This window comes from Geospiza fortis, unplaced genomic scaffold, assembly GCF_000277835.1.
Source record: "Geospiza fortis unplaced genomic scaffold, GeoFor_1.0 scaffold218, whole genome shotgun sequence".
Lineage (NCBI taxonomy): Eukaryota > Metazoa > Chordata > Aves > Passeriformes > Thraupidae > Geospiza > Geospiza fortis.
The window spans coordinates 136,201-150,925 of NW_005054524.1; the positions used below are offsets into that span (position 1 = coordinate 136,201).

Consider the following 14,725-nt stretch of genomic DNA (forward strand, 5'->3'; position numbering starts at 1 on the left):
AACCAACACCGAAAAGCATGAAACTTATTCTAATATCTGTCGTACCACACCCTAAAAATAACAGTGGGAAAGGCACAGCTGCAGGCCGGATGGGCGGAAGTTGGTTGAGAGCTGAGAGGCAGTTATGAGTGAGGAGAGAGTCAAGCTGGGAGTGAGGTTGTGATTGGCTGAAGGAACACGTGGACAGTGTACGAGTGGGAAGCTGATTGGCTGGAGGAACATGTGGCCAGTGTATGAGCGAAAAGCTGATTGGCTGGAGGAATGTGTGGACAGCGTATGAGCAGGAAGCTGATTGGGTGATAGGATGTGTGGACAGCAGCTCTGCAGCTGAGCCAGCCAATGGGTGCCATCTTTCTGTTAAGTTCTGTTAGGCCTCGGTTTGGTTTCAGCCATGTCAGGTGGAGATTAAAGGTATAAAAAAGGGCGATTTCTACCATAAAACAATCTCCCTTGGATGCATAAGGGGGTCCATGTCACTTTGTTCCCCACTGCTACAGTTTTTGCAAGCATGATTTACATTAATCAAACCAACACCGAAAAGCATGAAACTTATTCTAATATCTGTCGTACCACACCCTAAAAATAACAGAAGAAAACAAGCTGAGATAAAAGGTATTTGCTTTCAAAGACAGAGAAATCCCTTCTGAAAGCCACAGTGTTGGCTTCCTCTTAAGAAATGAAACAAGAGTGCAAAAATTAAACCTCCTGGAGATTTCAGATTAAAGAAAGTGTCTCTTGTGTTTTGGTTTCGCACATCACCGTGGCAGGGTAGTTTGTGACCTGGGAGCTGCAGCCAGTAGGAAAAGCAGGTAATTATTTATAAACCCTGGTCCTGTTAGCTGCTTCTGATCTGCTGCACTCTGAACGTGCCCTAAAATCGGAATCAGCAGCAAACTTTTGAAAACCTGAACCCTGCCTGAGAGTAATTTATAGCATTTGAGCTATTATTTGCTGATTCCCTGGGAGGACATCCTTGTGGACAGTGAGGGCAGAACAGCATCATTTGCTTTCTCCACACCTTGAATCATCTAGGGAAAGCTGGTACAGAGAGACTCACATGGTCTCAAGTTCCTGCCCTCAGATCAATGTATTTTAACTGATGGATTGGCACACACCTGAATGACTAGGAAATAGCTGCACAAGATAAGCTGGCCAAGGGATTCATATCAGCGAGCAGTTGCAGAGAAGAGCAGGTTTATCCTTTGTATGCTTGTTGCCAAGACAAGAGTACACAAGACAAAGTAAGGTCAGAGCTCTCCTGTTTCATGTGGAAATCCAGAGTATGAGCAAGTAGCTACTCAACTTGCTCAGCTGCTGTAAGACACCATGACCATCTCTTAGGTTAAAACCATAAATAATTTTTAAAATGCAGACCAGTAGCATGACACTTAAAGGGCACCCTTCTCAAGCCTGTGCTCTTCAACATCCACATTAATGACCTGGATGCAGGACTTGAAGGAATACTTAGGAATTTTGCTGTCTGCACTGAACTGGGAGGAGCTGTCAAGTCTCTTGGGGCAGAGAGGGCCTCCAGAGAAACCCTGACAAATCAGAGAAATGGGCATCACCAATTGTGGGAAGTTCAACAAGGGAAAGTGCTGGATTCTGCATGTGGGAAGGGGCAAGCCTGGATATGTGGGTGGACTGGGGAATGAGGCTGAGAGCAGCTGCAGGAAGGGACTTGGGAGTCCTGGTCCATGGCAAGTTGAACATGAGTCAGCAGTGTCCTGGCAGCCAGGAAGGACATCTGTGTCCTGGGGCATTAGGTAAAGCATTCCTGGCAGGCAGGGATTGACCTGCTTTGCTTTGGGGCAGCTCCACCTCAAGTGCTGGGGCAGTTTTGGGCATCACAACATAAAAAAGACATTAAGCCACTAAAGACCATCCAGAGAAGGGCCATGAGAATGGTGAAGGGCCTTGAAGGGAAGCCATATGAGGACTGGCTGAGGGCACTTGATCTGTTCAGCTGGAGGAGACTGAGGTCAGACCTCAATGGGATCTTTAACATCTTCCCGAGGGACAGCAGAGGGGCAGGAACCAATCTCTTCACTCTCCTGACCAGGGACAGGACTTGAGAAAATGGCTACAGCTGTGTCCAGGGAGGGTTAGGCTGGATATCAGAAAAAGGTTCTTCCCACAAAGGGTGGCTGGGCACTGAACTGGTTCCTCGGGGAATGGGTCACTGCCCCAAGGCTTCCAGAACTCAAGGAGTGTTTGGACAATGCGTTCAGGCACAGGGTGGGATTGCTGGGGTGTCCTGTGCAGGGCCAGGAGTTGGACTTGATCTTCACAGGTCCTTCCCAACCCAGTATATTCTGTGATTCTATGACATCTAAAATGCTTGCTCTATTCTGAGGGCATTGATCCTTAGCAAAACTCACTTGAAGTGATGCCAGGCATGGTACAAGGCACTGAGGTCATGGGTGTGCAGAATGGCATCACACACATGTCACCAGGAGGAGATGAAGAGGCTCCAGCCCAAAGTCCACATGCCTCATGGCTGAAGGGTGGTGGGTTTGCAGTACTTGCACTGGATCCACACCCGATACATCGTCATCTGTTTCCCACGGTTCACTTGCAATCGCCGATCAATCAGATTCTGGACTTTTTCCAGCCCAGCTGTGGTGAACAGATGATCTAATTCATCTGGAAGCAAAGAGAAGGAAACTGAGGAGACCATAGCTTTTCTTTAACTGATACCTGCTCACAGGTATCAGTGAGGGCTAAGCTAAGCTGAAAGATGGGCCAGAGGACACCCATGGTCACACCCTGGCAGGGAAATGATCAAACAAGACAACTACTTTACTAGGGGAGTTTAACATCACAGTTTTTCAAGTTTTCCTTCTAGCAAAGAAGGAAAGAATTATTTGGAGTACATCTAGAACTAGGGACTTGACAAAGGAAACAGCAGCAGTTTCAAATAAGAGTACTGCTTGTAGTAAGCAATTAAGGAGCATCTTCTGGCAAGCTAGGACAGAGCTATTCCTTCCCCCTTGCCCAGAGGAATTTCAGAGTCCACAAGAGCAAAGAACAGGATCAGACCTATGCTTTTAAATAGCGGCAGTTAGATCTGTGCTGCCTAGGCTGGAGGGGAATGGGATTCATTAAGGTTAAATTTGGAAAAAAAAAATCCCTCAACCCCACACCCTGTTGGGGCCCAATTAAAGCACTAAGAGCCCTTGAGGCTTCAACAATTCCACTGGCAGGTAATCCTGACCAAACGAGTAAGTCTCACAGTGCCCCAGTCCTGCTGAGCAGCAGAGCTTACTCCCAGAGCACGTGGTTTGTCTGGAGTTTCTGTAGGAAAAGTCTGACAGGTCTTGGCTTGTGCTTCTTTATCAGATGCTTTCCATTGTGAGGTGTTCGCCAAACATGCATTAAACAATAATTTTGTTGTGCCAAACAGGACTTGTGCAGTCGGGAACAGTTCAGTTGTGCCACTGGTCTAGAACTGACTGTGCTCAGAGGCCTGTAGTGGAGGAACTGGAGGTGCAGCTGGTGATAAACTGGGAGAATAACAATTGCTGCTAACACCAAGCAGCAGCTGAACTGGAGGGGCTGCCTCAGCTCCATGCTGAACCACACCCTTCTGATTACCTTATAGGAGAGCCGGAAAATTAAGGGAAGGCCTGCTAAGTGGTGTCCATCTCTCTCCATCATCTGCAGCCAGTATACAAGGAGAGCTCCTCCAGTCCCACCCCTCCCAGGGTAGCAAATACACCAGTCTTCCTCTTAAAGGATTTTCCACTAAGGAAATTGACCATGTCATGCTCACACCAGAAGCTGACAAGCCCAGGTCACTGTTTAATTGGGAGATACTTAACATTTCACAGTGTTCCAAGAATGAGGCCGAAAAGATCTAGTGGTCAATCAGGAGGGCACAGGGACAAGAAGCAGTGAAGAGAGTCAGAGGGATGTTTTTTGATGGTCAGAGGCATGTTTCCGGCCTCCTACCTTGTGTGAAGAAGTAGACTCTGGTGCCATCACCTCTTACATAGAAGTTATCAGACAGACATTGACCTAAGAGAAGACAGATATAAACAGTTACCAGTGATCACTTAAAAATCAACAACTGCCATCCATCAACAGGCCCTTCTCCAGCACACACTGTGCTTTGCGGAATTAATGACCTGCTTCCAAACAGGGCAGAAACAGCTCCAGAGAAGGAGAATCTACTAGTGATGGGGCAAGAATTCCGAGGGGAAAGGAAATACCTTTCTTAAACCGAAGCTGGGCAAGATCATAACGGCCGTAATCTCGCAACAAGATCATTCCCCCTGGTTTCAGAAGGCGACTCAGTCTGGTCACAATGCACTGCATTCTGAGAGAAGAACAAACCAGGAGCACTCAACAAGCCACAAAATCATGTTTCTTTCCTTCCAAAAAGATGGAATAAAGTTCTTTACGTTTCAACTTCATGTAAAGAGCTACCCAAAGCCAGCAGCATTCTGAGCTCTCCCAGAGTCAGGTGCGTTCATTTTATTTGGCCTCTATTTTTTGACATTGCCCGATTTTGCTTTTTTTCCTACAAGGATAACATCCTGCCACAGCAGGGATTAACTGCTCTCTCTTCCTGATTACAAAAGGATCTCCACTGGTTTCTGCAAAACAACTAGTAAGCGAACTTGAAGAGAAGTGTTGTGAAGTGAAACTAAAGGGAACAAAAAAAGAGACTAGTGTAGGTTGTAACAATTATCACACTAAGACTACAGCGCTTTCCTTACATTTTTCCTGAACCTGAACCCTTCTTTCTTGCTGCCTCCCATGTTAGAAATTCATCTACCCTCTGAGCCTGAAAATCCAGCAGAATACTTTCCAAAGTGAGTGCTCAGTGTGGCTGAGGCTCAGAACAGTGATCTGAGCAATGTTCACCTGCAGCCACTTAAAATCACCTTGTCCTCTGTCAGAACCGGTTACAACAGCAAATACCTGCAAATTTTGTTTGCTGAGGCTTCGTGGAAAACTGGACCACAAACAGAACAAACTTTAATTTTCCTTGATAGGACATTATTAAAGAACTCCAGTCATAGAAGAATTATCTTCTGCAATCAGAGGAATTATTAAAACTTACTTCTCTGGGAGAATTGCTGAGAGGACAAAGATAAGAATAACAATGTCAAGACTCTCCTCTGGCATTGGGAAAGGACTTTGGTCATTGCACAGGTCATGGACAAATGCAAAGCAGCGAGAAGAATCATATTCTGCATTGTTCTGTATTTGAGGGAGAGAAATTAAGAACATTAGTAGCAGACCCTGATCTCAGTATTAGCTGGACTATATGGATTATTAGTATTATATGGAGTATTTTAAATTTCACATTATCAAGAGGTGTGTCCAGAGATCTGTTACAGTCTCAATGGACTTCTGTGTCAGGTATATTCCTTGGTCAGGCAAGGAACAGGTGTGAAATGCAAAAAAGTATTTACACACTGGAGATTTACAAAGAGCTTTGGTCTTGTTACAGTCAATCAAAAAAACCCGCAAAATTGGACCAGGGTTGATCACAATTTTAAGGCCAGAATTTCCACTAACAGTGGTAAGAAATGAGAGATTTATACTGATAAATTGGAAACCTTTACATAAGTGAGAGTATCAGGGCACCTCTCTGCATCATTGAAATCAATATTCATTTAATCTACAAGCAGATATTCCCTATACCCCAAAAATAAAACTTGGTTGCTTAAAGTTACAGCCTTAAAAAATCAGATTTAGCTGCTGCTACAGATTGCAGAAGCCTCTACAAACAGTGCTTGTGTCACATCCAGAAGATGAAATGGATGCTGACTGTGGTGCTATGCTCCCCTGTCATCTCAGGATTGCATTTGATACTTCATATATTCTCAGTACTGCCTTGACCGGAAATTTATCAGTGGTATTTGTCCTTTGACTAAACTCCAACCTCTTGCACGACAAACACGATCCCTCCTCAGGTGCTTGTACAGAAGAAATCAGACCATGTTCCCACAACTGTGATGACAGTGACACACACAAACCAAAACCAGCTTAAGTTCCTGTTAAAAAATAGCCTGAATGTTTTCAAGGTTTAAGTTTTTTTCAAGTTACTCAGCTAAAAGAACACTGTATTGAGAAAGGTACTGCCAACCACAAGGGAAAAAAATCTGTCTGACTTGTTTGCTGCCAACGTGACATTTTGAGAACTTTTACTTCCCTAATTTCCACAATCTTTGATGGCTCATTTTCCAGATTTCCCAGTGCAAGGGTCAGCACCAGGGCTGGCTAAAACCAGAAAGCTGCCAGCACAGCCAGAGAGTCACTGGCAGCTGGTATAGATTTGTGTTAATGGGCAATTGGCTCCAGATACTTCCCATATCTTCGTAAGTTACCACTGAGATTACCTGGACAAGATCCACAGCTGCTGTAGAAAAGTCACAGCAATAAACGAACAAGCCTGGGTCACTGCAATAAATCAAAGAAACTCATCATTTATATTGAGAAATTAAGGAGTGTTTCAAATGCACAAAGCCCAGAAATCCTTGGCTTTAGTTTTTGTGCAAAATCTGGTGGATTCCATCGCTCCTTTATGCCCATTCTTTCATATGGAACTGACTGCTTCCTTTTTATTTTGAATCTAAAACCAAGGGCTTCCAAGCTCAAAACACAATAACCTGAAGCTGCAGATGGCAAAGATACCATTAGCATTTGGCTTTTCTCTGAGCTTGTCATGGAACATTTTTCCAATTGTTTTTCAGAGGCTGGTATCTCATGCAGGTAAAAGCCTACTGAGAATTACTTCACAGAATCCCAGAATGGTGTCGGAGGAACGTAAAAGATCATCCAGTCCCACCCCTGCTATGGGCAGAGACACCTTCCACTAGACCAAGGTGTTCCAAGCCCTGTCCAACCTGGTCTTGGACACTTCTAGGAATGCAGCAGCCACAGCTTTTCTGGGCAACCCATGCCAGGGCTTCCCCACCCTCAAAGGGAACAATTCCTTTCTAATATCCCATTTATCTCTACCCTCTGGCAGTGGGAAGCCATTTCCTCTTGTCTTGTCTCTACTTACTTGTTGGTTTGTAAAATTGGGAAGACTGTATTCCCAGCCCCACAGCCAACCTGCATAAAGAGAGTAAATACATACAGTGAAAATAATTCCTTCAGCTTGTACATGCAGATAATTTTCAATCACCTCTCTACAGCCATGTAACGAAGAGCTACGCATGAGTAAAGCTGAGAATGGCAGTGACCATCCATGCAAGATCCGAGTGTGTTAAGGTCTGAGGAACAGGATTACATGCGTGGGAAACCACTAAGCAAGCTCTTGTCAAAATCTTAGTAACAAGCTATACATTGTTACTCTTTTGAAAGCTGTTTTTGCTGGAATCCCAAGTATAACAACCAGTATGAGTCACTGAAGCATGGGCAAAGGCCATAGATGAGTTACATTCACTTCCATAGAAAATCAGAGCAACGGAGAAGTTAGGTTTGCTTTACTCTAATTACTCCTTCTGCTTGTTCCCATTTGAAGAGATGATGGCTCACACAACTGGGTTTAGGGAATTTGCCTCTGAATGTTTAAAGAATCAGTAAAATTGAAACAGACTGAGCAGAAAATACCACAAAGGGTTTGCAGTGACAGCTGTTAGTTAAAGAGCTCAGGTGAGATAGGAAACGCACATTGAGAACACTGTAGTCTGAGGAAATCGTAAAAGTGTCAAATTAAATTAAAAAATCAGGACAGTTCATACTAACTCTTCCTGGAAGGGCAGGACTTTCATATAATACTAAGTATTAAACAAATCCAGTAATATCTACAGTGAACAACTAGAGGTGACAGAGCAAAAAGGTCACAACCAGCTGTCAGCCATCCAATACTTAAAATTGCCACAAACTTCTCTGGGACAAAGCCTGTATCAGTTTGGGATTCCCTGTTATCACAAGGGCCCTAAGGAACAAACCCAAGAGCATCTTTACATTCTTGGCTTCATTGCTTCGTTTCACACCTCCCAAGGCAAACAGGAGTCAGCGCAAATATACAGACAATAATGACAAGGTGTCCTAGAGTGACTATATGATGCTTGTATCCCCGCTTGTCAGTTCTGTTTATGCTGGATGTTAAGTTCTGCATCTTCAAGACTGGTTCCAAGAGTGAAGGAGGAGAGAAGAAGTATGCAGTTTGTTTGCAGAAACTGTACTTGCTGCCCCTGCTCTGTATTCCTTCTCATGGATTGTGTTGTCTGCAAGACAGGCAGCGGGAGAGAACTCTCCTTTACTTTTAGTTATTAGCTAGCTGAGGTAGTGAAGTTCCCCAGACCGTGGTTTTTTTTTTCCTTGGAACTGATCAACCCTGCTCTGGGCTAAAACCCCAGAACACTGGGAGCACACATCTGTGGCCCACCAGGGCCCAGGATGCAGCATTCCAGCACTGAGGGACTGATAACAGACTGAGTGAGCCAAGCTACACCCCACAACAGGGGCTTTCTGAAGGTGCCATCTCTTCAGAACAGTGAGAGGTTTTATGATTCAATATTATCCATTTTTTTATGCCTGTGAATACTTTGCTTGTTAAATAAACAATTTTTTTCCACTTTTCTCCTGGGAAATATTTTCCTGAACCAGTTGGGGGAGGGGCCACTTGAATGTGCTTTCCAGAGAAACCGCTTTGTAAGTTTCCTCCAAAATTTGCCCTGAATCAGGACAGAAGGGAAAGCTTTATACAGAGTAGAAGAATCAGCTTCTTCAAAAGATGACTTTTAAATGCTTGTTTGAACATCTGATAGCAATAGTTTGGCTTTTAAACTTGTAAACTTCTTATGGTTCTTGTGCTCTGCTAATTCAGAGTCTGAACCAAAAGAATCCCAACAGATTTAGTTCAGTTCTAAACTACCCTCTAATTTTTGCATTTTACTGACTGAAGGCAATCATCCACTCCCTTGCTGTTTGGCAGTGACACACATTTTTATGTCCCAGTCACACTGACACAAGAGAGGCTTTGATGTGTGACTTTGATTTACAGCTCTTACCTCTAATATACGGTAAGATGCAGCTGATCCTGGGTAATGCCCATCATGCTGACTCAGCTCACTGTCTTTCTGTGCAGCCAACTCCTCCGTGTGGCCTCCAGGTGGGCTTTTTATCAGGTTTAACTGTCTCTCTGTCCTGGTTTCCAATGAGCAATGGCAAAGTTCACAGCTTCCTAGCCCTTTCTTTTTGGATTCTTCTGTGTCACTAAATCCATGCACAGAATCTCCATTTTGGCTTGAGTTCCTGTGAGGTGCCAGCTCAGGAAATTCAGTGAACAGCCAGTGCCTGTCCTTGAAGAAGCCATTTTCATGGATTTTATAGAAGTCATCCCAGTATTTCTTAGCATTCACCTCATATTCCTCTGCGAACACAAGCAAAAACATTACCAGGCATCAAATCAGAAGGTTTCAGGGTTTAATCAGTTCAGAGAGTGAGGGATCACTGCAGGTACCTATGCACCAACCTGCTGTAATAAGTGACATTATTGACTTAAAATCACCTTTATTTAAATTTGCAATTCCACACAAACACTCAGCCTATGTCCTCACAGTCACTTTGTTAGGACTTAAAAAGGGAAAAGAGAGAAGAGGAAACTCTGTCTCCCAGTAGGATTTAAAGGAAGCTGGCAACAGAAAAAGTCTCTTTAAAGGAGACTGGATTAAAGAAATCCAGGTTTTACTTCCATCTCTAACACTGACTTGTTCAGCTCACTGGAACAATTAATTTGGAGCCTGGTGACATTAAGTGTAAAGCACAACTCCTAAGGAATTTTCTGAGAGCTGCCTGGAACTGAAAGCTCCTATCCAACACACTGCTCTTATTTTCAGGTGGAGAAACTGAAAAATGATCAACTCTCCAGGCCTGGCAGGAAGCTCAGTTAGAATTTATGCAATCCTGCAGGTAACAGGACAGCACGTTTTCCACATTTTGCTGGAGTCCAGTCCAGATAACTTTACTTTCCATAGTTCTGTGCATGTCAGAGCATCACACATTTATGAACTAAAACAAAAGAGGGGAATCAACAGTGACCACCTGCATTAAAGTACCAGTGGAGAACTAAGGTGGACAGGCTAAAGATGAACAGAATTAATTTGAGCAGCAGCACTTTCACATCAAATGGTTCATTTCAGGAGCAAGAGGAGTATTACAGGGAGCTGGAATAGCTCTTACAAAGCCATGATCAAGTGAAATTTGAGTCACCTACAAACTTACTTCCACACACTTTCACAGATTTCAGATCAAGTACAGTCTGGGGGAACTATTTCTTCCATGGGAAACTACAAATCCAAGTGACTTTTTATGACTTCATCAATGTGATGAGTTCTTTGTTCTGGGAATTAATACCTAATTATAGCATCCTATGCTTGAAATCACCTACAGACATTAACATCCATTGGCCAGAAATCCCAATTGCATGCCAATAACAAGTAACTCCTCAACCGTCTTTGGATGGCAACAAGTGCATTACTGAAAAATGACTGGAGGGTATTATTAGCTGAACTGCTGTTTATTTATTAGTCTTCCTGAAGAACATAAAACTGTTTCAAAGTGAGATGGTAAAGTGAACCCAGAACACCTGGAAAAATATGTAGCCTCAGCCAAATATAGACAAAAATGACTTTAACAAAGAAGCACTAATCAGTCATATGTCTATTTTTAGTAGGATATATCCCTGCAGCACAAAGAGCTATATAAAAAATAATCTCTTTACCTCAACTACAAGGATTTTCTCCTTTTAAGAAGCCTGGTTCTTACACATGAAGCTGAAGGAAACTTTAATGTCTGGTATTAGACACAAGCAGTAAGTTTGTGCCATGATCTCACTGTAGGTCACAGTGAGCTGGGCCAGGTCAGTTCACTATTTGCATGGAAGAAGTCAGTGACTGCTGATGCTGAAAGAAGTGCTATTGATCCAAACCCTTGTACACTCTACCCTAAACTTTCTTTTTTCCATGTACCAGCAGGTATATGCAAGGCTTCTGAGGCTGAAACTCTCTTTCACCTAACAAAAATACATATCCTGATTCCTGCTCATCTCCAACAATTCCATGACAGCCTGACTGCTGTGGAATGCTTACCTGAGACACTGGGACAAAATTCCAGCCCAGTCATTTTGGATTGCCCATATTTTTGCCACATTACACTGGTGAAGAAGACATTGTACTCTTCCTTTGTTACATTAGTGCAAAATTCTGTTGGATGCTTTTGAAGAGCTGTCATACTCCAAACTACATGTGGGGAAGCTTTATTTAAAGCTCATTTACCTTGGAGCCTGCTGTTTTCAAAGCCCTGAATAAATGATCAGTAACAATGTAAATACAAAAAATCAAGGGCCAGCTGACAAAGATCATACAAGAAACAGATTTAAGTGAACATATGACCGTGGCTTCCTGCCAGAAAAGTTCACATCATACTTGCTTCAGGCCCTTTTTGGGGTATTAGCTCACAGTGCCATCGGTGTGCAAGCCAGATTCCCCCAGAGACTTTCCTGATAAGGACTCCTAGCTTCCTGCTCACCTTTGTAAGCACACCCCCAAAGCCAAGCCCATGCTCACCCCTTCACTCTGCAAAAGAAGAGCAAACAAAAGTAACTGTTCAAAAAAAACCAGAAGAGAACCAGGGACCTCCTGAATTGCAAGGGGGCTAATCATGGAGCCTCGAAAGGAAACCAAGAAACTTGGATTTCTTTCTCTTTCTTTTCCCAGCCAGGAGACACATCTTCCACATACCCACAGAGCTTCCCTCCTTCTTCAGAACAAATCCTGACATCTCCAAGTAGTCCACAGAATAATACAGTCATAATGACCAATATTCTGCCTTTGTTCTCCTCCTTGGACATCCTGATTCTCAAACTACCAGACCCTTCAGGCACATTTGCCTGGGCTGCTTTCCCTCCTTTCCAGCCATCCCATTGTCTCCACACACTTCCCAGTGAATAGCAACCATCAACATCTGACTGGCCTCTATTGTTCAGTCTGGGAAATACATCATGGAGCTCTGGCAAACGGTTCCAACAGCAAATTGCTCCACTAGTTGTATATAGGTTCTCAAAGCATGACAGACAGCACCCTTTAATGCTAACCAGATTTTAAAATGAGCTCAACACAATGGGCATCACAATGCAAAACTGCTGGATACCTCTAGGAGTCCAAGAAATTAGGAGGGTTACTCTTTGGTGTAATTAAATTTGCTATTGTGAACACAACTGGAAGCTATATGGAAGTGTCTCAATAGTTCCAGTAGTGCTCAGCATCATCTTACCAGTGATGCACTCAATTTAATTTGCACAAAAGGAGCAGATTCACACTAGAGCTCAGCAGGGTATAACAAGATCATCATCAGATAAGTTTCTTATCACACCAAAGAACCATTTCACCAATATTTGAGGGACTAGATGATCTCTACCAGGTGTGGAGAAAATGCATTATTAACAACTCAGAATGGTTTCAACCATGACTTAACCAAAGACCTGAGCACCTTGAGCTTGATTCAGAGACAAGTAAGCTCTGCATTTTGGATTGATAAATATCCTTTAAATCATACAAAATACAAACTTTGGAATCCCTTTGCTGTCTATCTGAGGATAAACAATCAAGATAAAATAATCTTTCTTTCTCTGATTAAATTGTTCTCGTGGTTCGTTTGCTTTGTAGAGATATGGATACCTCTTTGTAGAGATATGGACACCTCTCACCGGCCACATAGGGCAGTGTTTCTCAGACCCTTTAAAGAGAAAATCAGCTTGGATCAGGGCTCATTCCACAGCAAGTCAGCAAAAACTGCTTACTAGCAGTTAAGCTTTAAAGAGCAAAAATAAGCAGAGGCAACAACTCTACACTCAAAGAGGTTTGTTGACAATGAACACTATCAAGTATTTAACACACACATCATGACAGAGCAGTGCAAGCCAATCTGACTCCTCCCAACCAGCAGCAGTCTCTAGTGAAGGTGGAAGAGTCACAGAGAGATAAATTAAGAACAGAAAGGTTCCTCCTCCTCAATTTCCCATTATCACAGCTGTGTTAATGCCTTCTGAGTGACTGGGAGAGGGTGAAGAGAGGAACTGATGATGTTGTGATGCGGCTTTGGCCAGACTGTTCCATTCCTGGCACAAAGCTGACTCACATGAGGACACTCTCCAAAAGTACCTTGTTTATCTTGTGGCAATAGTTGTGAGCTGTTTTCTTGAACTTTACTCCTGGCACTGGCTTCCTGCTCTTCTGACCATTCCACATTATCCCTGTTGTGAAAAATAAGATGAACTAGAGCTAAGCATGGTAGGAAAGAGAAATGTCTGGAGAGCCTTCCAAATGGACAGGTGTGCAGATGTGATCCCCAATTCCAGCCCAGCACCAGCACAACAGCCTAGTCAGCATGTGCAGGTCCTAGTCCTGAAGGAACTCATGGAATTGCAAACAGAAGGGATCCTAAATCTGTCCCATTTTGGATGCTCAGTCAAGTCAAATTTAAAGGGAATAGATCCTTGCTAAAATCATGAGAGCACTCAGCACAAAACTACATAGTCTTTCTCAAGTTAAAACTAAAGAGGCAGTTGGGTTATTTGGAACTTAACTGTTAAATGAAATCAAATGATGAGAAAATCACGGGAATCTTTAAAGCATTGAGAATTATTAATAACTTCAATGCACATACACAGCTATGCAGTCATTAAAGTGATTCACTTGGCCTTTTTTCATTAAAACAAGTCAATGAAAAGCAGAGTACAAGGCTCAAGAAGCAGTTCTTTTCTCAAAAGGAATCAGTCTTCTGATTTTAACTCACAAAACAAGGGCTTAAATATTAAGTCTGTGAAAAAACAGATTACTAAGAATTTCCACAGGAAAACTAAGGACATGCTTTTGTAACATACCTTTTGTATAGAATAGTCCCAGAAGGAATGACAGGCTGACACATATAAATATTACTTAATTACAAATTAAACACACCTGATTCTTAACACGGTATAGCAGCCAGAGACCCAAAGTGGATCTAGCTACCCCAAAAATGCAAAATACCTTCAGTTCCCAGCAAATTAGAGAATTTGGATGTTTAACTGACTTAAAACAACTTCTGCATCTAAATAAAGAGCTCCTGTTCCAAGCACACACTTGGCACAACCTTACTGAAGGAATGTCAGGTTATGGATATGCTGACAGAAGGTAATTTACCTTTATTAACCACAGCAATAAAACAATTGCTACAACCACAAGAGCCTGAGGAATGCTACTGCTTCAGGAGGGGTTGAGAATGGCTCAGAACTCCCTGTTGATCAGCCCTGAAGATTCAGGACACTCTGGGGATCAATCCCAAAGGTTCAGGAGCCCCCAGAGAAGCAGTCCCCAAGGCCCAGAACCCCGCAGGCAGCAGTTCCAAGTGCTCAGGACCCCCGGAGACCAGCACTCCCGACCAGCACCGGCCACATAGGGCAGTGCCCTGCTCGGGGATGCCGGTCCCCGCCCGGCCTGCAGTCGCTGTCGGGCCGCCAGCCCTACACCCACCGCTCCCTCAGCCTGCTCCACGCCCTGAGGGTGTCTCTCGAGGCGCGCCCGGAGAAGAGGGCGGTCACCGCGGTCAGGGCCCCGTGAGACGGAGCGGGCACGTTGCGACTGGCCCATTACACAGTACTTGGCCACAGACACCGCAAATCGGAGAAGCGACGGCGAGCCCGCCCCAGCCACCCCCACGCCACCGCCGGGCGCGGGGCGGCACCACAGGGCAGCAGACCCTGGGCGGCTCACGGGGG

General features: G+C 43.9%; 1 protein-coding gene across 1 annotated transcript in view; it reads right to left on the minus strand.

Moving 5' to 3' along the window:
- Window positions 1-1,180: 1,180 nt before the first annotated feature.
- LOC102044537 (tRNA N(3)-methylcytidine methyltransferase METTL2) overlaps window positions 1,181-14,725 on the minus strand; it is a 14,917-nt gene continuing 1,372 nt past the window's right edge. The window contains exons 2-10 of the mRNA XM_031063741.1: window positions 14,481-14,707; window positions 13,131-13,347; window positions 8,982-9,343; window positions 7,025-7,074; window positions 6,357-6,417; window positions 5,072-5,211; window positions 4,215-4,321; window positions 3,955-4,020; window positions 1,181-2,646 (exon numbers count right to left, since the gene is read on the minus strand). Of these exons, the coding sequence (XP_030919601.1) occupies window positions 2,495-2,646; window positions 3,955-4,020; window positions 4,215-4,321; window positions 5,072-5,211; window positions 6,357-6,417; window positions 7,025-7,074; window positions 8,982-9,343; window positions 13,131-13,347; window positions 14,481-14,707 (1,382 nt within the window). The 3' untranslated portion in view covers window positions 1,181-2,494. The remainder of the gene's footprint in view (window positions 2,647-3,954; window positions 4,021-4,214; window positions 4,322-5,071; window positions 5,212-6,356; window positions 6,418-7,024; window positions 7,075-8,981; window positions 9,344-13,130; window positions 13,348-14,480; window positions 14,708-14,725) is intronic.